Source organism: Lissotriton helveticus, chromosome 1_1 (assembly GCF_964261635.1).
Source record: "Lissotriton helveticus chromosome 1_1, aLisHel1.1, whole genome shotgun sequence".
Taxonomy (NCBI): Eukaryota; Metazoa; Chordata; class Amphibia; order Caudata; family Salamandridae; genus Lissotriton; species Lissotriton helveticus.
In genome coordinates, this window is record NC_136057.1 from 1,718,978,225 (window position 1) to 1,719,006,066 (window position 27,842).

Genomic DNA, 27,842 nt, shown 5'->3' on the forward strand with positions numbered 1-27,842 from the left:
ATCGTTAGTCCTTGTTATGAAGCTGTCTATCGGACCGATCACCGAGGCTGCTCCTGCGGCTGTCTTACTTCTGCTGGCTCTTGTAGACATAATGTAATGAATGATGTTAAGTCAACCAAATAACAGAGGTATAGTACAATGCAAGAGTTAGGTTACGAGGCCTTACTTGTTGATGAATGGAAGATGTTAGAGGGGTGCACCCGACCTCCTCGTCCTCTGAGGGCCTCAGAGGACCCGCCCTTTGCCCGGGCTTCGCCCGGCGTCCCGCGAGACGGGTCCGATGATGTTTTTAAGCGCCTCCTGGCGCTCCCAGGTGACGCGGATCACCGCAAGGGCTTGTGGGTGGTGTAGTTCGCCCCTCGCCGGTCTCCTCTCGGCGGCCCCGCTCTAGGTGGAAAACGGGCAGCCGGGCAGCGGGAGGCGGGCGGGTCCGCGGCTAAAACAGGGGGTCGGCAAAGGATTCTTGGCCAGAGTTTTTCCCAACAGCAACAAGGGCAAAAGAAGTTCCCCCAGTCGATGGGGCCGATGACGTTTTTAAGCGCCTCCTGGCGCTCCCAGGTGACGCGGATCACCGCAAGGGCTTGTGGGTGGTGTAGTTCGCCCCTCGCCGGTCTCCTCTTGGCGGCCCCGCTCTAGGTGTAAAACGAGCAGCCGGGCAGCGGGAGACAGGCGGGCGGGTCCGCGGCTAAAACAGGGGGTCGGCAAAGGATTCTTGGCCAGAGTTTTTCCCAACAGCAACAAGGGCAAAAGAAGTTCCCCCACTCGATGGGGCCGATGACGTTTTTAAGCGCCTCCTGGCACTCCCAGGTGACGCGGATCACCGCAAGGGCTTGTGGGTGGTGTAGTTCGCCCCTCGCCGGTCTCCTCTCGGCGGCCCTGCTCTAGGTGGAAAACGAGCAGCCGGGTAGCGGGAGACAGGCGGGCGGGTCCGCGGCTAAAACAGGGGGTCGGCAAAGGATTCTTGGCCAGAGTTTTTCCCAACAGCAACAAGGGCAAAAGAAGTTCTCCTCACTCAACAACGGGTCAAATCCCTGGTTCCTTGCTCTTTGTGAGAGTCATTAGAACCAAACTGCCACAATGGACAGTAGAGCGATCCTTGAGTGCTGACAAGTTTTGTGTCAGCAACACTTCTCAAATGTGCAAGTTGAAGACATACCCTGATTGGCATCAGAGAGCCCAAGAGACAGTCTTCAATGAAAGTGACTTAGTCCTAGTTAGACAGAAGTGAAAGTAGAAAGCAGACTCTCCATTCGCTGTCGATCGTCAGACGGTTGTGATGTGCAAAAGATGCACGGTGACTGCACATTGTCCCAGACCGTCCATCTCGCAAGAATTGTCACAATTCAAACACCTACCCTTGCGATTGTCAGCTCCTACACCTACCACTGAGGCCATCCGACCTGATTGTCCAGATCAAGCATCAGAACTTGAACCATCGGGGCCCGAACAGAGTGCTTCTCAACCACTCCCTGTCACTCGATCTGGGCGACTAGTGTAAGAGCCTCAATGACTCATTGAAGAAATGTAATATAACTGTTGTTTGTACCTTTTAATTAACAAAGTGTAGTGTGTGTTGTGAGACTATGTGTGCTAGGACCTTTGCAGTTCTGGGCAGACTCAGTAGAAAAAAGTACGTAACTGGATGGGAGGTGTTAAGGTGTGGTTATTAAAGGCTATGACGCAATCAGAGGGTAGAGTGAGGTTTATTGCGGAGGAATAAAGATGTACGATTCAGAGCTCAGTGTTTGGCATATTGATTTGCATGCTCCCAGGCTGGGGAGGAACTACACTCTCTAGGCACCACGCCTTCTGGCAGAGTAATGTAAATTCAATATGGCATCTAAAATCGGGTGAATGGTTAAAACATAAAATCAGTATCACAGAAGAGCAAGCTTGTTCTGTGCATGCCAAGCACCTCGCGTAATACAAGGAAAATATAAGCCGCTTCTAGCGCAATCATGAGAATCCTTGGTGCAGCCTCTCTTCCCTATGTATGTAACATTTGTATGTGTTGGGACACAGCTGATCTAATTGACCCTGCTTTATATGTTGGGATGGTGCTGATTCTGGAAACCTTAAAGTAACGAAGTGTAATCCATGGCAGCACCACTGTTCTCTTTATTTACTGTTTAAAAAAAGAGGTTTGGAGTTGGTCTTTTCAGTCAAATATACTTAAATAGAGACTCATGTAAGTGTAATTGATATTGTTTAAAAAAAATAAAAACACTAAAAAGAAGGACAATGTTGTGTCATATCGGCATTTTTTTCAAATTCATCATACATTTATCCTTTGACAATATATATATATATATATATATATATATGTATATATATGTATATGTATATGTATATATATGTATATGTATATATATATATGTATATATATATATATATATATATATATATATATATATTACCTACTGGCAGTCGCCAGTAGGTAGTTATAGTTAGGATTGGCTACCATAGGAAATCCGCAACATTCTATTGGGAATAACTCTGGCGCCGGTTGAGGAATTTGTGTGTAATTTTCCAAAATTTTGGCCAGCTCCGCTCCGCTCCTTCCCTGGAAGTTTCCGGGGGATTCGTGAAGTGGGGGCTGAGAAAAAAGGGGGGTCCCAAAACATGTTTTCCCCATGTTAATTTCCATAGGACTGTCTGACAAGTCTACAGCCCGAACCGCTGAATGGAATTACGCCAAACTTGGCAGAATTGTAGGGGCTGGTACGCAGATGTGCCTTTGCTACATTTGGTGAAAATTGCTCCAGTGGTTTTTTTGAAAATTAACTTCAAAAACACATATATCTATAGGCGCGCTCCGAGCGCTCACTGGTACGCGTTTAGGAGTGCGCGAGCGGAAAGCTGATTCGCTGTTGGGTGTCTGTCAACATTCTAAACAGTCCGGAGAGTCCGCCATCTTGTGTCTCGGTAGAATCGAGACAAAAGAGGTGAAAAAGAACGGGGGAAATAATTAAAAGGGGGCAGAGTAGACACCCCCTGACCCCCTAGGTTTTCTGAGGGGGGCCTAGAAGGACCCTGAAGGGCAAAAAAAACGTTTTGTTTCTTTTGAAATTTTCGCGGGGTAAGCGCTGGGTGCGTTCCCAGGTATGCTCTCCGGTACGCGCATCCTGAGCGCACCCTGAGCGCACCACGGGGAAAAATAGTGCAAGAAAATTGTGAAAAAATAATTTAGAGTGCTTAGAGGTAGGGTAGCTCTGAAAAGAGCTGCTGTGATATGTGGGTGTTTTTGGTACCTACAAGTAGGTACCAATGGAGAGTCTTATATTCCAGAGGAAAACTCTATTCCCCTCATCCGTAAAATGCACACCATCTCTCCTATAGATGTCTTGCATGTTGTAACGCAAGTTGTTGTGGTAAATGGAACCCATAACATAGTCTCTGAGGAAAGCAGAAACAGATTTAATTACATGTTTCCTTGCTTTCTCAATCTGTGGACAAAATTGGTTGGACCAGTTCCATTTTTGCCTTTGGCATATATTAGAAAATACCAAGGCAGTTTTTGGAAAAAGTGACATCAATTGCCCAAAGATGTCCTTTAAAAGCATTTCCAGCCCTAACCCAGTCAAAGTGCCCAGGTCATTGCCACCACAGTGCACAATTATGAGGTCAGGGTGTGGTAAATGCATAAAGGATTTTACCAATGGTATCAATTGGTGACTTCTCAATCCTCTCTGTCCAATCCATACAATGTCCACATTTGGTAAATCAGGGTTGTAAATACTTCTGTTAGCTGCGTATTTTTGACTCCAGTGGACAAAGCTATGACCCACAAACCAGACTTTTGGCATCTTCAAGGTAGATGTGCTTGTATTCAGATGAGTTGTGGAAATGAAATGGCAGTTTGAAAGTAGGAGTTATGTAAAAAACTGGTTGAGATTCAGTGCACTTGAAAAACAAAAAATGATTGGTGCTTTCTAAAAATTCAGCACTGAAAATTAGGGTGCATGCTTTTTTTTTAAAGAAGTCATTTCAATGGTTGAGGAAAAGTCATTTCAAGAAACATTGCACATGATTAGCTGAAATATTGAGAGGTCAAACACCCTTGCTGCATTTTTTTGCAACATAGTATGATGAACTTCTGAACTGTGTGCTGGGTGAGCAGGGAGTTACCATGGTAACAGGGGAATGAGCAGTGGGGGGATGGGTGAATGTTATGTGACTTTCAAAGTGTTCAAAAGTACAACCAATTAAAATGAGCAGTTTCTTACTCCACTTCATTAACTCCTTCTCTTTCTTCCTCTGTCCTCTTTGTTCTACAGTCCCCTTCCCTCAATCTCTCTCTGTCACGCTCAGCTCCTTAGTCTCTCACTCCTCTTCTGTCACGCTCACTGCCTATAACTCAGCCATACACCTACACTCACCTTCTTTCAGACCTTCTCCTTTACTTTTCTTCCTCTCTCTTCCCATCCTTTGCTCTTTCACTGTTTTCCCTTCCCTTACTGTCCTTACTCCACTTCACTAATTCCTTGTCTTAGTCCCTCTGTCCTCTTACTTCTACACTCCTCTTACCTCATTCTCTCTCTGTTAGCCTCATTCTCTCTGACCCCTTAGTCTGTCACTCCAGCCAGCCCCATGTGAAAGGGCCTGCGTCAGTCTTACGCCTGCTGTGAGGCAGGCGCAAGATTTTGACGCAACGGTGTCTGAAAAGTGACGCAGTGAAATCTCAAAGATTTCACTGCGTCACTTCTACGACCCTTCCTTGCGTCAATACGCCCCCCTTTGCATACATTACACCTGGCGCAGGTATAATGTGGCCCAGGGGTTTACAAAGTGACGCATCTACCTAGATGCATCATTTTGTAAATAAGACTCAACAAGGTGCATTTTTTACACCACTGGTGAGTCACAAAAAGTGAAGCACCAGCGGCGTAAAAGGGACGCATGGTCTCATAAATGAGGCCCTCAGTCTTCTACTCTCACTTTTTCCTTCACTTTCTCTGTCTCTTCACTCCCTTACTCACCTTGTCTCACACTCACTTGTCTTTATCCAGTCTGTATCTCCACTCTTTCCTAAACATCACTGCTCTTTTCTTACCTTTCCACACCCCCGTTCCTCTACTACATTTTCTTCACTTATCCTCATTCCCCATGTTCACTCTCCTTCTCCTCACTCTCCTTCCCCACACTCACCTTCTTTCAGTCCCCCTACTTCACTTCCCTTCCCCTCTCGTCCCTTTCTTTGCTTTCTCACTCATTTTTCTCTCCTCTCTCACTGCACTCTTTTTAAGAATACAGCTCTTTTTTGAGAATTGGAGGTAGTTCTGAAAAGAACTTTCTTGTTTCTTCTTTTTTCTTTTTTTTCAACAAAAAAAAACAGGGAATGGCAAACTGCTCAACAGGCGCAAAAAAAAATAAACAAAATTAGGGCTGGGGACGGCAGCTGTGGTTCTCTAGTGCTCGAACAATGTTCAAAATACTTTGTTCCCCGTAACAAAGTAGAGCATCACAATGCTTGCATTCAATTGTGGCCTCATTAAAAACAGGCTGAATATTTGGGATCAGCTGCTCTGGTCGCCCCCTCACCGATGCAGTTGCTCCTCCAGTTGATGTAGAAGCACCATCCCCTGGAGCCTCTCGTGCCAGAGCCCTGACACTCTCCCGGGCATAATTCTGAGGGTGCCTCCTCTGGAGGTGCCGGATCATGGTCGAATTTCCAAATGAATATTTTCTGGTAGGGTCACCCCGTGACAGGACAGTGTGACAAATTCGACACTCCACCTTTGGAGTATTTACTTTTTTTTGTCTGCAGGTATGGAAAAAAAAATTCATATAAAATGCTCCTTAACTCTAGGCTGAGGAGCCTCTTCATCTATAAATCCATCTGAGTCCTCACTGCTGCTGGATGCTCTGGCAGCCATGATAATCCCAAAAAGATTAAGCAGGAAAAAGACAGGTCTTACAGTCACAAAAGTGAAAGAAGAAGTGAAGGAAATGGGTGGGGATTTCATTCTTTGTAAAAAAAACTGTTAGCAACCAATGAAAAGTGTTATTTTAAGGTCACATGACTTGACACGCTTACGCTACGCGCACCGGAGTGATGTCATTTGAGATGTCATCAGTGATGTCACTGACCATGTCATGAATGACGTAATATGTGACATCATCAGCAGTGGATTACGGGCGCGCAAGTTATAGTGAGTCCAACTAACTATAACGTGGGAATTTCAATGGTTTTGTATGAGTAAAATGTTCAGCTAACTATAACTGGTGAGAAACCTATGGTTTTTTCAGGGAATTTGAAAGGTTTTTTAAATGCTAATTCCTAACTATAACGAGTGTGAAACCTATGGTTTTTTCAGTGAATATATATATATATATATATATATATATATATATATATATATATATATATATATATATATATATATATATATATATATATATATTTGTATACCTATTCCTTGAAACTTCGCTCTTTGGTATTCCTGCTGCGGAAGAACCAGTACGGACTCCTATTAACTGGTGCTTATGAGTTTTTTAAAAATTGCTCCGCCATGACGTGTTTCAGCCTGAACAGGCCTTGATCACATATCATATATATACGTATGTATGTTCTCAAATGATAAATGTATGTAGCTTCGATGTATTTGCGATATTCAACACAGGCTCATAAATCTTCTCTGTATCTTTTTAAGAAACTGGTCATAGTTGATAAATAAGTTGACAACAAAAAAGTTACTACCTGGAACCCAACTGGTCTGCTTTTACTGCAGTAAAAAGTAGTAGTCATGACATTTTCAAATGAATACTGATGCAAATTATCTATATCCATCAAGCACACCTGGAAAGAGGCAGGGCCGAAAGTCGGACTCAAAAGCTTGAGCATATGTAATTTATGGTCTACAGGGAATGAAATCAAGATTGTTGCTTGTAATCCTGCTCAATGAGCCACAGAAATAGACAAAGATGGAAAAGAGCTACAATAGTACACTTTGCAACAAATAAATACATACCCCAACCAGGTGTCCCAGAGTTACTGAAAGGCCAATAGAGAGTGACGGAGACCCAACACAGTCTCGTCTGCGGCTGTCCGTTGAGGCGAAAATGCAGAGAACAAGTTGGAAGGTGAGCAAGATCTCAATGCCAACACCTTGTCCTGGTGTTGTGTTGGTGCTCAACTGCAAAACATAAAGTTAAACTAAGTAAAAATAAACAGATGGGTATGAACTTGCATTGCATTTCAATTCCATATCTATACCTGTTCCTACTCACTTCCCTATACGACATTTCGCCTCTCCCATTATTTTCTATACTCTTCTGTCCTAGGGGCTGATTACGATGGCGGGTGGATCGCCCCCGCCGGGCAGGCGCTGGTCACCGCTGGCCCGGCGGGGGTGATCCGCCTGCCATCATTACTGCAAAGACCCCCACCACATTATGATGGCTGGGGGGTCCGCGGCGGACGGAAAGACTCGTCGACCGGAGGAAAAAGGGGTTTAATATGGTGGCGGTGTCTGGAAGACCCCGTCATCCATATTACGATGCAGGCCGTGATCAGCTTTTCCATGGCTGCATTGCCACCATGGAAAGGCTGGCGGTTCCTGCTGTAGAGTGCCCGTTGAGGACCCCCATGGTGTTGGGAGGGTGGTGGTGCACATGGGGGGTTCCTATGGTACCCCCCTGCTTTTACATGTACAATGTGGCAGGCACTGCGCGGTGCCTGTCACGTTGTGAATGTAAAAGCACAACATGATTATTTTACATTGCAGTGGGTGCTGCTTGCAGCACCGTCCGCAGCAATGTAGAATATATAGGATGCGCCCGTCACCCTGGCGGGCGCATCATAATTAATATGGTGGGACCGCCGCAACTATTGCGGGCGGTCCCTTAAGCAGCTGCGATGGCAGGCAGACTTTGTCCCCCGCCATCGTAATCGGCCCCTAAGTCTGTAAAGATTTGTCACACCTAAGCTATTCTACATTGTTTTCATAATTCGGCATAAGTGTTTGTCACAAAGCAATTTCCAATTCAGGCCCCATCGTAGTTTCTTCCTGCCTCCTTTTCTGTGGTCTGATTAGGAATGTGCCTAGGCAGCCAATCATTGTCCTACTACTCTGACAAGCTACAATACTTTTCCTTTTGTATCTCTGAACCACCACTAACTGCCTCCTCTTCTGGAGAACCTATAAAACCTGACCAACGGCCATAGGGTGATTATTAACCTCGGTTGAAGAGATTTGCCAGGCCCTTTCCTCAAATATATCATAAAAAAGAAGTAATCACAAATGACTGACATTTCATCCTGTATGAAATTTGTAGCACAATCCTGGTATCAAGTTCCATGGCCTTCAATTTTTTTTAGTGTAAACATTTATATTTTTAGTTTCATTGTACAATTCAAAACTTTTAAAGTAGCTATTGTGCCTATTTTCCAAGTATTTTTGTTGTAGTCCAGTGTAGAAATTTGCTCAGGCATTAGAGTTCAAGTTGTGTGGTAATTATCACACTCTGCTATTTTTCCCTGGCAGATTTTGGCAGTTTAAACCTGAAATGTAAATGGGGAGAAAGACGACAAAACTTGCAGTATTTGGTGTGTTAAATATCAATTCTGTATACACCTTATTTCTAAGTGAAATCCTCGGAACAGGATGTAATAACCACATGTGGCACTTACCTCATCCTAGAGAAGTAGTATTTACCAAGTGTATGAAGAACACTACCATTGTCTGACCTATTCATAATCAGTGTCTGATTGTAAGACAGACTCTGATGGTTTGAGATAATTCCAGAAAATAATGAATAAGTATAGGCCATCAATCGCTGCTAACACCCTTAATAAAGAAAGTGGTAATATTTCCCTATTCCACATTGAAGTGTTTGTGCATGGAATATTCTCAGAATTTGTCTCAATTGTCTCTCAAATGAACAAATATTAATATAGCATTCCCCCTTTTTCAGTTTTAACCTTTTTAACATTATAAAGTATTCATCGGTGCTCTGGTCCTTTCTAAAAATGGTATTGGCAAGCAACATACTTTTTCTAACAATTGATCACATCCAGCATGATTTCATCTTCAAATTTAAATGTACTGACTAGCTTGTTACAAGGGGATAACTTGTGGATTCCAAGAGATATTTTGAAACAATAGTTGTGTTATAACTATGCCTGGAAGGAGTTGGCAGAGTCCCGCTATGAGGAACTCCGCGAAGTGCAAAAAAAACCTCTGCTGCACTATGCGGAGCTCCGCAAGTAGCGGAGTGCGTTATATCAATGCCGTTCGCTGTGATTTTCAGTGCTAGGTGTTTGTCCGCACTGTGTAATCATCATGAACAGCACCATGACCATCGCAAGCGGACGCTGCTTCCTTTCTGCCGCTCGAGTACATTTTTACTCGAGCGGCAGCTTTATCAACGAGAACGGACAGTTTCTCAGCGCGAGTGGTCGCGAGCAATTCTGACCACTTGCAATGAGAAATATGTCCACCTGTGTTGAGGAATCTCGCCGGGAGGTTTATTTTCCACGCTCGCGTCTGCCAACTTGATGTTGATGATCGCAACGAGGAAAAATCTCACCGGAATCTGGATTTTCCTCACTTGCGCTCACCTACTTGACGTTGACACACACGAGCGAGAAAAAAACTCACCGCGAGCTCCGCGTAACGTGGAGTGCAGAAAACTCTGCAAACTCCGTGAGCGGAGCGAAGTTCACAGCCCAGACTTTAGGGCAGATTCCGATCTCAGTTGGAAGGGCACCGAATCGGGTTCGTCATTAGCGGATCGGATTCGGAGGCTGACTTTCCATCCGAGTCGTACACGGGTCCGGATGTCGAAGTACGATGCGAACAAGCGCGAAATCTCCGTCTGAATCGTTTCCGGGTCTAAACCCCTCTGTACGATTCAGTCATAAGCAAACCGTGGCATGCAATGGAGACGTTTCACGACTGAGCTAGTACGATGCTCGATTCGGACAGCCTGCTCGAGTCCGAGCATCCGGCTCACAATAGCTCTGGGAGTGGACTTCGGGGGTCCTCGTCGGATCCCCTGTTACGTGCAGCCTTACGACTCAGACACAGGGGAGACCCATGGGTCTCCTCAACACAGGCGTGTACAGTGTGGATGGCACCGACACGTACCCACTGTAGGGGGCGCACTTGTCCGCGACGTACCCATTCAGTCAATGGGAGCCCATATACCCATCGTACGACCGGCTCCCATTGACTTCTATAGGAGTCCGACCGAACCGAGTCAGACAGCATACGGCTGCATCGTACTCGCTCCGTCGGACTGCAAGAGTCAGAAACCATCCCGGTTCCGGCTCGGTCAGAGTGCTTTCCGACCCAGATCGGAATCGGCCCCTTAGTTATAACATGACTACAACAGCCACCCAAAGTTGTTCTCGAATTATTGTTAGTAAAGGTAAATGTTTATTGATTACTTTTGAAATCAACAAAACAAATAATAACAGTGAAGCTCAGCTATCAATATCCCCTAAAGGCACAAGATTCCATCCCACATTTCATTGAAATCCCACCACTTCCCCATCAACTTGTGTTTTCCAAACAGAAAAGGAGCTATCCTCCCCCAGCATATGTCCCCCTTGTAGGCCACCCCTTTTACTTCTTGCAGGATATATCCCTCCACTTTCGGGGGCCTTATCCATTTAAAGATTAAGAAGGGCTTTAAGCCAGGCTTCCTTGTTTCAGAACATAGTGGAATGAAAAGCAGGAAGTGATGTAAAAACCTCAGAAGAAGCTCTATCACAGACACACACCAGCATAATACTTGGTTTGTGCTTCATCTGTCCAACAAAGACGGTAACTGTTGCCAAACTGTAATATTGTGGATAGCTTTCTTACACCAGGTGATTGAATGAAGTCTAAGGGACAGATTTAGCAAAATATCACATTTTGGTCTAGCTGTGCTTCATTGCATCATAGGGAGAAGTCCGGCCATGTTTAACATTATGTGGTGCATTTGTGTACTCGCCTTGTGCTGGTGTACTATGCAGGTGGGATAGTTCCTGAGCAGGAAGGGACACCTTATTGCACAATAACAATTCTCTGAGGCATTTTCCTTTTTTTTGTTTTCTATAGGATGCAGCACACGTATAAAGAGGAATAATGAGGAGAAATAAACATATTTCTCCTCAATACGGTGCCCATGGGAAGGCATACCATTTTGATGCATTCCCAGGTCTTACAATCATGGTAAATCTGGGACTGTGCCAGAATCCATGGGTGAATGTGTGGGACCACCCACATCCTATCCTTGGAACGCTCCCCAAAGGGCAGAGTAACACAAAGCAGCAACTTGTGTTGTCTTGCGTTACTTCAGATTTACCAAGCCCCGCAGGGCCATGCAAGGTGGCCTTCCGTGGCTTGGTAAATCTCTTTCTAAATTTTGCATCACCCTGTTTCCCCTTGCATGGCACAAGGGCGACACAAAACTTTGATTAATTTGTCCCTAAATATCACTTTCTTGAGGCATCAAACTACCAATGCCACACCTGCACCCTCACTCTTTCTGTAAGTGAGGTGTAATCTCCCACCTGATCCCCTCCTGAATAGATCAGGCTTGCCCACCATAGCCCAGGCTTTTACCCCTGCATTTTCAGGCTCACAAACCTAACCAGCCCCCTCGTCAACAGCCTCCTTTTCTGTCACAAATACATCCTTATTGAACCCTACTACTGGATTAGCCCAGATCCACAGGAAAAAAGGTAGAGAGGTCATTGCCACTTGCTCACAAATTATAAAAAATGACACTTTCTGTCCATAGCATGGTGGTTTCTGTACCTCTTATTGCTCTCAACCATGTGTGCAAGAAGAAATAAACTTGGAGAAATGCATTTGTGCTGTTTCCTAGTCTTGTGAGAAGTTGGTGGGAGACATCTAACAAAATTGAACGAGAAGCCCTCTGGATGCTTCTTCCATTTTGGCCAGGTGCTATAAGCAGCACCTGTTTCTAAGTATTAGAAATTGTACTTCAGAGGGAAAGAAAACACAGCATATGTCACTCTAGTGGTCTGGCTCAAAAGCTGCCCCATTGCTATTGAAGATGGCAGGCTTGCTCGCGATTACAATCTGTAAATAAATGTTGCTGAAGGAGGGGGGGTCTGGAAAGGGATTTAATAACCAGGGCAGTGCCTCCATTATGGCAGAGTAGCATCGCCCCACTGCTGGAACCAGCAGACACATGTAAAATATAATAATAGGGCCATCCTCTGAGGGACAGTAGCAGGAGGAGTGGTGGCACAGGGCACTACAAGAGTGAATGCTGGTTTGGTCTTAGGACAGCAAACTGACATGCACACATGGATATCTCCAGGCTGTTTCTTGGAGATATCAGCAAGGCTCAGGTGCACAGTCCCTGCTGAAGCGTGAAACCAGTCTGCTCTGCCCAATCCTGGTGCTTCTCTCATGTTGGGCACATTCTGGATTCACACAGATGAGTCTAGCAGCCTGTGTGTGCATCGTCGGGAGCTGAAGAGACAGCGAGGCTATGGGCGGCAGGCTGCAGGTACATTTTATTTTTATTTTCTGTGTCTCCTGTGCAGCCCCACCACCACGTTTCCCTGCTAGCGACCGCCATGATAATAACCCTAATGGTGACACCTCTACATTTAAACTTCCCCCCGAAAACTCATAGTTCAATCCTGTTGTGTACATCAACACCATTTGCTAAATCTAAATATTGTGAAAATAATATAGTGTTCACATAAGTATTATAGGAAGGAAGCCTTCTCTTCAAATGCACGTTTAACATTTTTTCCTATGCAGGGAAAATATTTTTACCCATGTAGACATATTTTGCCCTATACTTCTGCCATAGCTGGTTCGATCCACTCCCCAAGTTGGAATTTGTAACACCGCTTCCCACTTCTTGCACTGGATTTATTACTGCATGGTAAAGAAATCTGCAGTAGTAAATCAATTTACAACTGCCAGGAATCCTTTTGTGAGATGCTGTCAGGCATAAATAGAGGTATATTAGACCTATATTTTCAGAAAAAAGCTTTATGAATCTGGCCAAGAATATCTATGCTGACCTATTGTAAACAAGTTCCAAGATCAACCAGTCTTGGAAAACATGCCTTCCTGTCTCACACCTTGCTCACCCAATAAGGCACTGTAAGCTCATTCCCTATACAAAATAACCTCTTTCTGTTATTCATTGTAAACCTCATTCATGTGGCCACAGTCAGTATTGGATTGGGCTCACCTTGCACGTAAGACAAACACACCTGTAGATAGTGTCAAACGCTGTTACAGGTTAACAGTAATCAGTCAGAATATCGAATTTTAAATATCGACATGGGAAAATATTGAGTCTAAAATATAGAATGGACATAATATCGAATTACAAGAATGTAGTGGTGCAGAATATCAAAATGCAGGTAAGAAATATCATTTTTAATTATATTGATGTTAGTAATATCGACAGTCATAATATAGTTGTTAAAAATATCGCATTTTTTATAGTGTTTTAAGTGTTAGTATATGTGTTAAAAGTATGTATTATTTTGTAATCTATGATTTAATTTTTTAACAATAATGAATTTTAATTAAATTAATTTTTCCGTAATAGAAATCTGTAGCGGGTTGTGGGATTATATTTTCTTGAAATATTTAAAAATAATTATTTGTATGTTAATTATTTTTTGCGCAATTTAATTCTGTAGGGGGTTGTGGGTTTATGGGGAAATAGGGTGGGAAATAATGTAATTGAAATTAATTAATTATTTTATTAAATAATAATTTTGTATTTAATAATTTATATTGTATTTTAAGTTGATACATTTATTATTAATTAATTATGAATTTATTAACAACCATTAATAATTAATTGGTAATTATGTTGATTGTTTTACTAATTAGTAATTAATTAGATATTAATTATTAATAATGAATTTGTAAATATGTTAATTGTGTACTTTTTGGGACTGGAGTGGGGTTTGTTAGGGGAGTAGGGTAGGAAGTTAATTAATTGATTAATTATTAATTGGTATTAATCAATTCATGATTAATTATTAATCAGTAATTATGTTAATGGTTTTTATTATCAATTATTAATTAATTATATATTAATTATTAATAATTAATTTATAAATATATTAATAATTAATTTATAAATATGTTAATTGTGTACTTTTTTTAGGAGTGTGGTGGGAGTTGATAGGGGAGTTGGGTAGGAAGTACTTTAGTTTTAATGTAACTTTTATTATTTTTTTATATTATATTTATTAAAAGTAATTTATAGAGTTAATTTTGTGAATTAATTTAGATTTGATGGTTATTAATTGTATTGTTAATTTTAATAAGTGCATTCATTTATGTTTAATTAAATAGGTTAATTTATTAATACTTTACAATATTGTAGGTGACATTTATAGGGGAAAATGGTGGGAGGTAAATTAATTTAGTAAAAATGTTTATTTGTTAATTAATGTTAATTATATTGCAGGAGTGGGTGTTATAAATTATTCCCCTATACTATCCAACACTTTCCTTACTGTTGCACTTGGTAGAGTGGGAATAGTCAATTTTACCCTTCCGCTATCTAACACTTTCCCTACTGTTGCACTCACTGGAGTGGGAATAGTAATTTTTACCCTTCCGCTATCCAACACTTTCCCTACTGTTGCACCCACTGGAGTGGGAATAGTAATTTTTACTCACCTGCTATCCAACACTTTCCCTACTGTTGCACTTGATGGAGTGAGAACAGTAATATTTACCCTCCCACTATCCTACAGTTTCACTACTGTAGTACTCCCTGGAGTGGGAATAGTCATTTTTATCCACCCGTTATCCAACACTTTCCCTACTGTTGCACTCGCTGGAGTGGGCATAGTCATTTTTACCCACCCACTATCCAACACTTTCCCTATTGTTGCACTCACTGGAGTGGGAATAGTAATTTTTACCCTCCCGCTATCCAACACTTTCCCTACTGTACCACTCGTTGGAGTGGAAATAGTTATCTTATCCCCTACACTATGTAATGTTTCCAGTAATGTTATATTTAATGTAGTGTAAAATATTATTTAGTAAAACATATTTATTTTAATGTTTTAACTCATTACATATAATATATGTTTATATTTATATTATAGGTGTATATATATATATATATATATATAATTATATATATATATAATTATATATAATATTATATATATATATATATATATATATATATATATAATTATATTTTAAATTATGTTTTTTATATTTTATAATTAAAAATATGAATTACTTTTAATATTGGTAAGGTAGTATATATAATAAGAATGCATGTTTCTTTTTGTACATTTTATTTATTATTTACTCATTTTAACGTTTTTTTATTATTTTTAAGTATGTTTTACTTAATTACATTGAATATTTATTTAATTTATATTACTTTTAAGACATTTTAAAAAGTCAATATTTTAGCAAACTATATTATTGAGAATGATATTTAGGATTCAATATTTTTGTACTTACCTGTTTGTAGATAGGAAGTCGATATTCTGTCATTCTCTATTTTTTCATCGATATTTTGGCAGATCGATATTTTGCTCCTTGATATTCTGTCAGTAATCCCAGATTAACAAAAGCTTGAAAGAAGACGACTCCCCACTTTAGGCCTACCTACATTGTGAAGTAAATTTGATTACTTTATTGCTCACACTTTCTCTAAATCCTGGTTGGATATGATCACCAGGGCCGGACTGGTCATTCCGGGCACCTGGCAATCCCCGGGTAGGCTGGATGGAGTGGGGGCCGGTTTTGTGACAGAGGGTCGATTCTGTTGTTGGGGCCGATTTGGACCGACCATGAGTCACGGTCGGTCTAAATCGGCCCCAACAACAGAACACAATGCTTACATTAAGCACAATCAGACTGTCTGTGAGCACGATTCATCCTTCTCATGCTGGCAGCAGAGTCCGACATTCCGATTTCAAATCAAATTATTTCATTATTTAAGGCAGGCTGATGCTAGGCTACTACTATCAGATCAGGCTGCAGGCCGTCGCCCCCGGCGCCACCCTACATTTATTACAAACCCCTACACGCACTACCTGAGCTGTCACCTGACCATGGCGATGTTGTTGTGTTGTAGACGCGCAGCGCGCAGATGTCACCGCCTCCGCCCGCCGCTGTTTTTTTAGTGTGGGGTGGTCTGCTGGCCTGGCTGCCTGGTGCTCATGTGGGAGAGGACAAAGTGCGCGTGACTCAGTTAGAGGGGAGGTCGAGGCAGGCACTCAGAGGCCAGAGACTAGAGGGAGACAGCCAGGGTCCAGGGACAGCCAGGAAAGAGAGCGGCAGTGCAGCACCACGTATTTTAATTTCCCTGTCTGCCACCTGCATGAGGTGGGTGGCGTGCGTCCTTTCCCCTGGTGAGCCGGTAGTAAGGCCGTAGGACCCAACTCCTCTCACAAGGTGGTTATCATTCTCACCAGGTCTACTGCAGTCTGGCAAGGAACGCTGGGAAAGGTAAAAGTATCTGGTTACCTGGTGTGGCCACAAATAGTGAACAACTTGTATCGCCTGAACTCCATATAATCGCAGGTTGTTGTGAGCAGAAAATTAGATAAAAATAAATGCAGTGTATAACAAAGACCATGTCTAAAATGTGTTTTCCTGTGTAAAGTCGTCTTGCAAACTATGAGGTAGTAACCAGTGTTTTTCTCGGATCAACTTTCCTGTACTGTTTTAATTGGAGGACATATGACTTTTGTTTGTACTTTCATCACAAGCACGTGAAAGGGGGTTTATTGGTGCAGTTGCTCTAAATAACGTGGTTTCAGGCCTGACTATCACACATGAACCACATGCACAAAGGATCCTTGGGTTGTGTGCCCTGCTGAGAATGCACATTGGTAGTACAGATGGAACGCAATGTCCATTCTAAAATACCAAATGCACATCCCTTCTTGGCGCAGGTGGGCATTAAAATGTGATTGCTCCCTCATTTGCATAGGTGCATGGCCCCTTACTTAAACAAGTTCCTCTACCAAGGAGAATGCTCTAGATTGCCGAGGTGTGCATACTGACAAAAATGCCATTGGTTCAAACTGGGTTTCTGCCACCCAGGGGGTTAATAATTAATTTGTACATCCGGAATGCCTGATGGGTAAAGAGTCTCGCAAAGACAAGTGTCCAAAGGAAGATGGGGTGTGCACACACTCAGACTCCGAGGGGTCAATTCCAATTCGGGAAAAAAAACGTCTGTACGATTTGTATCCGGAGCCTTCTCCGTACGAATCGTACCCGTCCGTCCGAGTCGCGAAGTACGATCCGTATTCCGTGAATCCGTCCGAATCGTCGCGATCCGTACGTATTGCAAGGCTGAAACCGTGAACCGTACGACTCGTACACATACCGTACGACTCGTACACATGCCGTACGACCCGACGAGTACAATCCGGACCGGGGTATGAGGACACTATTCGTACGGTCCACGTCAGGTAAGGGCGAGTCGTACGGAAAAGCACACAAACACATACACACCGTACGGTCCGTACACCCCATGATCGCAGGGGTACGCACCGTACCCCTGCCATCATGGGGTGTACGAGCCGTACCCCCATTGTACGATCGGTGTACGAGCCGTACCCCCATTGTACGATTGGTGTACGAGCCGTACCCCCATCGTACATGGGGTACGGCTCGTACACCGATCGTACAATGGCGGTACGGCTCATGCACCGATCGTACATGGGGTACGGCCCGTACACCGATCGTACATGGGGTACGGCTCGTACACTGATCGTACAATGGGGGTACGGCTCGTACACCCCATAATCGCAGGGGTACGATGCATACCCCTGCGATCATGGGGGGTACGCACCGTACCCGGGGGGCGGTTCCGTACCTGTTTCGGCACGAACTCTGCTTTTACGGCTGTTTTCAGCTCCCGTAGAAAAAGGGTCGTACTTGCTGGTTCGAAAAAACCAGCCGCGAACCGTACAGATGTCGCGTACAGCGGGTTCTGAGGGAGAATCGTACAGAGATTAGAGTCGTACGGTGTCTTGTACGACTCGTATGGAGTACGGCTCCTGGTATGAATCGTACTTCGTCGTACATACGGGGGACGTTGCAGGGTATGATTCGTAAGGGAAAAAGGTTCCGAACGGCTATTCGGAGCGGTTTTTCCCGAATCGGAATCGACCCCTGAGATGCAGTAGAAAGCTTTGTGGTGTAAGAAAGAAGTATGGGTGGGTGGGATCAATTGTAGGCAGCCTTTGTACCCAGCAACTTGCCATTTGGCAGACCGGGCAGTCTCCTAAGAAAAACAATGGACTCTGGCACCCACACTCCCCATCAAATTTAAAAGGCCGAAGTGATTGGCCACCCCTTGCAGTCAAAATAGCCCCAATGAGCCTAAGACACTCGTCCATCTCCTTTACTAATACATCTTAAAGGGCTAATCCACATCATGATGCTACCATTTTGGGTATTCAAACCTCAGACCCAATATTGCCAGATTTAGGGAGTCTGTTTCAGAAAAAATCCAAAGTCATCGTGAGTGTTTCCACAAGGTTTCAAATTTGCATCTTATAGGATTCTATGTGAGAACTAGCACCCGAGTCTTGGTGCCACGTCCATAGCTGCCAAGGTTTCAGATTGCTATGTGTGACATTTTCATAATTACAGCGTAATTATGAGTGACCTTGCAATGACAATGAGTGACGTTTTCTTGTGAGCAAAATCAAGCAATGAAGACGAGGAAAAAATATAAATAGCAGAAAAAATACCATGGGCCTCATTTATGAGAAATGACGCATCGCTGCATGAAAGCAGTGATGCATCACTTCTCAGTGAGCACTCCTTGCGACATGATTGATGCATCATATTTATAATATGACGCATCATGTCGCAAGGAGTTACAGATACGTCAGTATTTCGGACGTATCTGTAGGCGCAAAAGTGATGCATTGCTGGAGTGTGTCACAAAAGTGACGCAACTCCAGCAATGTGTACTTTCACATGGGCAAGTCCCATGTTGTTAGTGCCTGCATCAGTATTGCCCCTGCCATGAAGCACGCGTAAGATTTTGACACATTAGCGGCCAAGAAATGGCGTGGTGAAATCTTATAGATTTCACTGCGTCACTTCCATGACCCTTTCTTGCGTCAAAACGCCCCCCTTGCATACATTATACCTGGCGCAGGTATAATGTGGCGCAGGGATTTACAAAGTGACGCAACTACCTAGAGGCGTCACTTTGTAAATATGGCACAACAAGGCGCATTTTTTGCGCCACTGGTGCGTCACAAAAAGTGACGCACTGGCGGCGTAAAAGTGACACACCGCCTCATAAATGAGGCCCAATATGAGCAACATTTTCATAGTATAGCAAGTCAGTGCAACAGAAGGAGATCATTACTTGCTTCCGTGTCTTCACTATAAAATCAGAGTACTAAAATAAGGATAGACAGGGCCCATTACTGATGGCTCAGAGTTACTGTGACCATCAGTAATTCCAGGGGTGAGGGATTACTTTCGAATAAAGGGTAACATGGGAGAGTCCAAATCAGTAAGCCCTTAAGGCCTCTGTAGCAGTCCACTGCTGCATCAGCTGAAGCTATGCCCCTGCCCACAATGTCCTTTTACAACGCGATGATCCTTTGTTATCATGGTTGCCATCTTCATTTATTTTAAGGAAAAATTCAACACTAATGTACAAAAGAAAAACTGAGAAAAGTACTTGAATGAGAATAACATGCTTGAAAAAAATGGCACAAGCATCTTAATATGCATATTTAAGTGAATTAATTCACAAGCGTCTGAATATAGCAATTTAAGTGAATACATTCACAAGCGTCTGACTATGGCAATTTAAGTGAATTCATTCACAGAGCTTGGTCCTCTGAGCCCCGAATATTAATTTTAATATATAATGGTTATATAACGCTAGGTATGTAGGTTCACATTTATACAGTTATTGTTGATATAAATATATTTATTGGTGAACCAACTAGGACTATATTGTACCAACGAAAGGCATGGTTGTCTGTGATTACTTTTTTTGTATACCTGCCTGGGCAAACACAGATAAAAGATCTGACGTGAAAACTAGATATCAAAGAGTTGCTGCTGTGTTTAAGCAGTAGTTCATGAAATTGTGTTTTGATGTAGCTCCTATGAAGACCACTATAATGTCAGGCAGGATGAAGATGGATATACGGAAATCCGCTGCACTGGTTTGTCACTCATATTTTAAGTCAAAGTGTTTTAGTTGGCCTTGTAAGGCTCAGCCTTAGCCCAGTTTTTCTGAGACAGATTCAGGTCCTATACACGACCCCGACGGCGAAGGTGCGGGCGAATGGTCAGATCTCCCCTCCTTTTAGCATAACCAGGGGCACGAGACAGGGGTGCCCGCTCTCCCCCTTGCTGTTCGCGATTGCCACAGAGTCTCTTGCAGCAAAACTTCATCAACATCACACTGATAAAAGCATAGGGCTCCACACGAGGGGCATACTCGTCTCCATGTATGCGGACGACATGACGATATATCTGACTAACCCACGCGATAACTTCGATGTGCTAATGAGGGAATTTATAAGACATGCGGGCTTAACAGGCATCCAAATCAACTGGGAGAAGTCCACGATGCTACCGCTTACTGACGACACCTCACCCTTCACTTCGGAATTCCCGATACAATGGGCGAGTGGTGCAGTGCGTTACTTAGGAATATATATTGGCAGAAGGATGCAGGACTTGTGGGCAGCGAATTATGGCAGGGCAATAGACTGCCTGTAGGGCAAGGTCTCGAAGTGGAAAACTCTCCTACAATCATTAGCGGGGCACATCTCTATTGTAGAGATGGTGATTCTCCCCAAATTTCTCTATTTGTTTGTAAACATTCCTATGCCACTGAATGCATACTTTTTTAAACGATTACATACAAATATTATTGAGCTGGTATGGGCGGGTAAACAGTCCAGAGTCTCGTGGAAGATATTGACACTGCCTTTTTCACAGGGGGGCTTGGGAGCCCCGGACTTTGAATTATATGCTTACAGAGCGCAGGCGCAATTTCTACACTTTTGGCAACATCCTACGCCGTTCCAGCCACACGTTGCCGTAGAAATTGACAGAATAGCGCCACTCCCACTAAATACGGCTGTGTTCCAATCTTACAAACGACCACAGCAAGAAATAGACACTGTTGAGACTGTGCGATGGGCATGGAAAATTATTGCGAAGCGAGCTAATCCAGACGTATTATATGCCCCGTCTATGCCCCTGGGCGGCAATCCACTGCTTAAGCCCCTGCTAGACAAAGCCGTCACACTCAGGGAATAGGCACATAACCTAATCAAAGGGAGAGATCTATTCCCTGCTGGAAAGTTCCTGACAATACAGGACATGTGCAGCTCGCAGGACCCTACTGCCTCAGATATGCTGCTCTACTATCAGTTGAGAGCGGCATGTAAGTCCACATCTAAGGAGTTTCCAAGCAAGCCTCCTGGCCTGACTGCATTGGAAAACGTGCTGTCGAATCCATCGCCCCGAAAGCTTATCACACGTATCTATAGTATTACACAGCAGGAGTCTCCGCTTGTTACCACTAGCTCCAGGGTGGCATGGGAGGTGGAAGCTGCTCTGACCATAACGGAGGAGCAATGGACGTATTACTGTACACAGTTAGAATATCTCTCACCTAACTACCGTCTCAGGCTTATACATTTTAATTATCTACACAGACTGTACCGCACACTGGCGCAAATGCATAGGATGGGCTTACAGGAAGACGCTAGATGCTGGAGAAGTGGCTATCCTGATGCCACATTTACACACATGGCCTTGAGCTGTGTGGGGCTGGCATGCTATTGGACGGATATATTCACACACATACGCCAGATAATGGGAAGGCCAGTGACGGAGACATTACAGCTTGCCTTACTGGGTTACGTACAGGAAATTGAAAGGGAACTCCGTAGACTTGTGGCGATGCTGTTGCTAATGGCAAAACGGCAGGTAGCGATTCATTGGAGGAAACAGAGACCGCCCAGGATTGCGGACTGGATTAGAGAAGTCAAGTATTGTAGAGACCAGCTGGCGATCTTCTGGGAGATGATGCCTGATAGATCTAGACCGTCAGACATATGGGCACCATTCACAGAGTGGCTCCGTTCGGGTGGGATGAACTACCAGGCGGACTAGAGTATGCATGATTGACATGGTTTTTATTGAATAACAGAGCATATGGTAGACAGACTAAAAGGCACCAGATTTAGGTGGGTATGGAACTGGAAGATATGTTTAGAACTCACAGAGACATGGACGATTGACAGCAAGACAACCAGTCTGAGGCAGACTTTAGTACCCTTCAGGAGATATATGGTTCAGAGACTTGGGACGGCGGGTGGGGGGGGAGTTGGGAGGTTGAGTGTTGGTTTTGGATTTTGTCACGATCATGCACACTGCAATTACCTTTTGAATGTGTACTGTTATTGAAATAATTTCGCTGCCTGCCCCCGAGGTTATTGGCAATACAGCTGTGTGAAAAGTTTCTTGGATGTTGGCCGCCGGCCCCTGGGTTGTAGGCAAATGGCAGTGTATAATGTAATCTGTGCAATAAACTGTTAAAACCCCCCCCCCCCCAAAAAAAATGTTTTAGTTGGCACCTTAATCATTGCGCGAGTACATTCTCTTATATGACTACAAGCATTTTGTAAAATCCTTTAATACAATCATGGTATTATTTAAATACATGGTTGGAACGACTAGCACACATCAATTTGTCCAGCTCTCATTGGACAACTACTTTACAAATTCTATATTGCTTAGATATTGTTTATATTGTGGCTATGAGAATACATCTGACCTGAAACCACGTTATTTAGAACAACTGAACCAATAAATGCCCTTTCACGTGCTTGTGATGAAAGTACAAACAAAAGTCATATGTTCCCCAATTAAAACAGTACAGGGAAGTTGATACGAGAATAACACTGGTTACTTCCTCATAGGTTGCTCACAACAACCTGCGATTACACGTAGTTCAGGCGATACAAGTTATTCACTATTTGGGGCCTGACCAGGTAACCAGATACTTTTACCTTTCCCTGGGTTCCTTGCCCCACTGCAGTAGACCTGGTGAGAATGACAACAACCATGCGAGAGGAGTGGGGTCCGACGGCCTTACTACCGGCTCACCACGGGAAAGGACGCACGCCACTCATCCTCCTGCGGGTGGCAGACAGGGGAAATTAAATTACAGGGTGCCGCACTGCCGCTCTCTTTCCTGGCTGTCCCTGGACTCTGGTTGTCTCCCTCTAGTCTCTGGCCCCTGAATGCCTGTCTCGACCTTCCTTCAGACTGAGTAACGTGCACTTTGTCCACTCCCGATGCGCATGAGCACCAGGCAGCCAGGCCAGCAGATCACCCAACCCTAAAAAACAGCGGCGCACAGAGGCAGTGACATCTGCTCGCTGCGCGTCTACAACACAACAACATCATCATGGTCAGGTGACAGGTGACAGATCAGGTGGTGCGTGTAGGGGTGTGTAATAAATGTAGGGCGCGCCGGGGGGGGCGGCCTGCCGCCTGATCTCAAGGAAAGTGGGGGCCGCTCGGCCCCCACGCACACATGGCTGTGCCCGGCCCCTCCCCTTGCCCAGTCCTGATTGGGCACGCGTCCCGCCTTGCCCCGGAAGCAGTTTTGCGCTTCCGGGGCAAGGGGGTGGGACCGTGCCAGCTGTGGGGTTCAAGAGCCTGGGGAGCGCGGGAAGCGGCCTCTTTGTGCCTGCGCTCCCCAGGCTCGCTCCTTGCCCCTCGGTGGGCACACTAATTTTCCCCACCCTCCATCCCTTGGGTCCTGAATTCTGGTAAGGCCTTTTGTGGTAGGTATACGGTACAATGAGCTGCAATGTCATATGTATAAAGGTTTCCTCATTAGGCCTTTTTTCCCGCGTATACAGGCAATGTTGATGTTTATTTTCTGGTGCATTAACTATTTTTCCTTAGGCCTTTCTTCCCTCTTAGATTAAAAATGTCGTATTTATTGTGTGTGTCCGGCGGTAAGGTCATAATCGGTGAGCAGCAATTTAAGGTCCTTAGATGGGGGCGGCCCCATTCACGAAAGGGGTCGCCCAGGGGGAGGGGCCATTGGTCTCTCCCAGAACTTCAGGGGCAGGATATCCGCTTGCTTGGGTGCGGGGGAGGGGAGTCAACGCTTTCCTCAGGCTGGTAGCCACCCCACACATACACTACGCACTATGACGCTAAGGGCGCGAGTGTAAGGGCCCCCCTGTTATGGTTAAATGGAGTTCACCGAGCGCACGAGGGTAAACGGGCCCTTGTCGCGCATGCGCATCTCGGACGTGAGAGCGTAGCTAGGTAAAAGGATCTGACAGCGGTTAGCGACCTTGCCGTAAGACAGAAAATTATTAGTAAATGCACATTTAATATCAGGATGTTAGATTCGATTAGGAACACGCTGTATTAGAGATTTGTTAAGGTTAGCCCATCATACCTGTCAAAATGGATGTAAATCTAATGTTCTGAAGTTTGCATTTTAATAATTATGTAAATGTTAATTTTATCAAATTTTAAATTTTGTTTCATATTTTTAATAAATACGGCCGGGGAGTCTCGGGCTCGAGGCTCCCCGCCTTCCAAAGAAAATTCTGTGTTAGAAGTTTGAATATGTAACGGTGTTCTGCATGTTATGGCGGGGGGTGGCCGGCAGTCACAGACCATGTAGTTATAACCTAGCCTCAGCCTGCCTTAAATAATGAAATAATTTGATTTGAATTTGGCGTGTCGGACACTGCTGTCAGCATGAGAAGGATGAATCGTGCTCACAGACAGGCGGCCTGATTGTGCTTAATGTAAGCACCTTGTTCTGTTGGTGGGGCCGATTTGGACCGACCATGACTCACGGTCGGTCCAAATCGCCCCCAACAACAGAAAAGGCCCTCTGTCACAAAACCGTCCCCCACCCCCATCCAGCCTACCGGGGGATTGCCCGGTGCCCAAAATGACCAGTCCGGCCCTGTGCATGTATGTATGTGGGATTTGTGCAGCATGAGCATCAGGATGGTGGAGAAGTAAACATATTCCTTCAGGCCCTGAATTAGACATGTTTTAACGTGTAGGATTTCATTAAGGGGTGCCAGTGTGGAGCCTGGGAAGTCATGTAGCATGGTGTTATCACCACCCAGATGCAAGATGATGAGTGTTTGGGCAGCAGTTTTGAAGTTGCTTTCCAGAAAAAATAGTTTCACTTGCTTTAGAAGAGACAGCTGGTACCATCTTTTGGCAATGTGTTTCCTGAGAGTGAAGTTGGCGTCCAAGATACATCCAGGTGCTTGGCATTCAGTGGAAGTTTGGAATTGAAGCCATCCAAGTCCATTTAATTGATCCAGGTTTGTACTGATTTTTGTTCTTGGAAAATAACAGGAATTCTGTATTAGTTGTTTGAACTTTAGCTAAGCACTGGGCATCCAGGACTGGGTGATGTGTAGGCAGTTTTTGAGGCACTGGAAGTCTTAAGCAGAGGAGATTTTCATATAGAATTGTGTATCTTTGGCATGTTGGTAAATCTTGATGGTTTTATCTATCAGTAGAGCACCAAGTGGCTCCATATTGCTTTTGAAGATGGCAGGAGACAGTATGGAACCCTGGGGGTTTACGCAGGTGATAGAGATCTTTTTGGACCTAGAGGTGCCCATGTGAACAATCTAGTCTGTGTTGGAAAGTTTGGAGGTGAACCAGTGAAGAACTCTGCTGGTGAATCCTATTTTAGGCTTCAGCATGGCTATGAGGTTGACATGATTAACTATGTTGAAGGCAAATGAGAGGTCCAGCTATATCAGGAGTCAGGGTTCATCTTTATCTGTGGTCTGGAGGCCATTGTCTACAAGTTTGTAGGGTAGCGATGTCCGTGCTGCAGCGTGATCTCAATCAATCTTGGTAGTCATGCACAAGATGGTTAGCATTAATGTGAACCAAATGGGAATGGATAATCTGTATTTCCAATGATCTGAGTGCTCATGAACAAGTCACAAGGCCAGGTGTACTGTAAGTTCAACCTAATAGAAGCCTAAGAGTTATAAGAATGGCCCAGAAAAACAATTTTATATTTTACAATTCTACAGCATTAATTTGATTGGTGTAATGCACCTCTCACCATTTTATGTAAATGTTCCTATAAAAAGTAAACCATATTAGGTTGAGTCAAAAATGTGCTATACTGTGAACTTGCTTTACCTAACAATGATGGGCCTGGGTCAACACGTCCGTCGTCTCGTCTGGGTCCTGTACTCCAACCCTACAACTAGAGTACTCATCGATGGGGCCCTCTCTGATACCTTTCCAATCCACAGAGGTACAAGACAGGGCTATCCCCTTTCACCACTTCTATTCATGCTAGCGATGGAGCCCTTAGCGTGGCTCATCCAGGCCGATAATTTGATCCAGAGATGGACCTGGGGGAGTCACCACATGGACAAAATTGCCTTATATGCGGATGATGTCCCGCTCTTTCTGGCAGATCCGGCCTGCTCTGGCCCTAGATATCTTCGAGCCCTGCAGGCCTTTGAGAATGTTTCAGGTTTCCAACTCAACCCGGCAAAATCGACTCTTGTGCCCCTCCACCTCTCTAGGGAGTGCTTCAAGTGGCAGACAACCATTCCCATCAGAAGACAGTTGTTTAAATACCTGAGCATATGGGTCTCTCTCCTCCCTGAACTAGAATAGGCATTAAACACTACCCCACTTGTCAAGAAGGCCAAAGAAGGCCTCCGGCACTGACAGCCCTTACCGCTTAACCCACTTGGGAAGGTGACATTATTCAAGATGATGATCCTCCCCCGTTTCCTATACATTATACAAAATACCCCCTTCCATTTTCCACGAAGCTGGTTCAAAGAGATAGATACCATGGCCACTAGGTTTCTGAGGGGAGGGGCAAGAACACATATAGCCCACCCTTTACACTTTGCAATTTTACAAATACCTGCATCTGCAGCCCAACCTCAGTGCCCACATATCAACAGGCACCATGCTCCCTGAATTCAGTCCACTAGAGGCACAGGTCATGATAGGGAACCTGAAGAAGGGAGGAGTATTACGGATATATTGCGCTCTTACTAACAACGGACCTACAACCCTTGACCCGCTCAGGCACCGTTGGGAGGAATGGCTAGACCCTATGGAAGAGGAGGACTAGCGAGATGCCCTTATGGCCCCCAAGACCATCACCACTTCTGCCAGACTCTGCCTAATTCAATTATACTACCTTCATACCATCTATCTTACCCCAGAACACCTTCACTAGGCAGGCTTGCATACTTCTCCTGCATGCACCTGGTCGTCTGGCCATGTCCCCGACTTACAACGTACTGGGATAAAATAGAAACCGAACTCACACACGTCCAGGAATTCCATAACCCTCTACACCTCATCCTGGGAGTCATGGACGGCCTAGACAGGTCTCCGGGGGGATACATTATCATTGGGGATGCCCACCCATGGTGGCCAAACGTGACATTGCTGCGGCATGGACACAATCAAACCCCCCAAGAGTAGCTAAATGACGCAGGGGAGTAGACTGGTGAGCCGCCCAGGAGAAACCTTTGTTTGAGGCCAGGGGATGCCCAGCCAAGCATCAAAAGATATGGGGCAAATGGATCAACCAACTGGGCTGATGGGGTCTTTAATTCTGTCTCTTCCTTTCGATATGCTTTGTTTATATAATGTAGTCCTGAGTCGCTATGCATGTATGTAAATGACCACTGCTGGCATACCTGAAATGCCATTGGATACTGAACAAAAGTGCTGTATTATTATTATTTATGTTTCTACAAAAACCAATCAAGTTGACTATCAAAACAAAACGTTGTGCTTTACTTATAAGTCAATGTAGAATATGATGAA

The 27,842-nt window shown here is 44.3% G+C and overlaps 1 protein-coding gene across 1 annotated transcript in view; it reads right to left on the reverse strand.

Annotated features, from left to right (window-relative positions):
- LOC144765089 (aquaporin-5-like) overlaps window positions 1–27,842 on the reverse strand; it is a 125,147-nt gene that overhangs the window by 82,588 nt on the left and 14,717 nt on the right. The window contains exon 2 of the mRNA XM_078650312.1: window positions 6,972–7,136. Coding sequence (XP_078506438.1) covers window positions 6,972–7,136 — 165 coding nt within the window. The remainder of the gene's footprint in view (window positions 1–6,971; window positions 7,137–27,842) is intronic.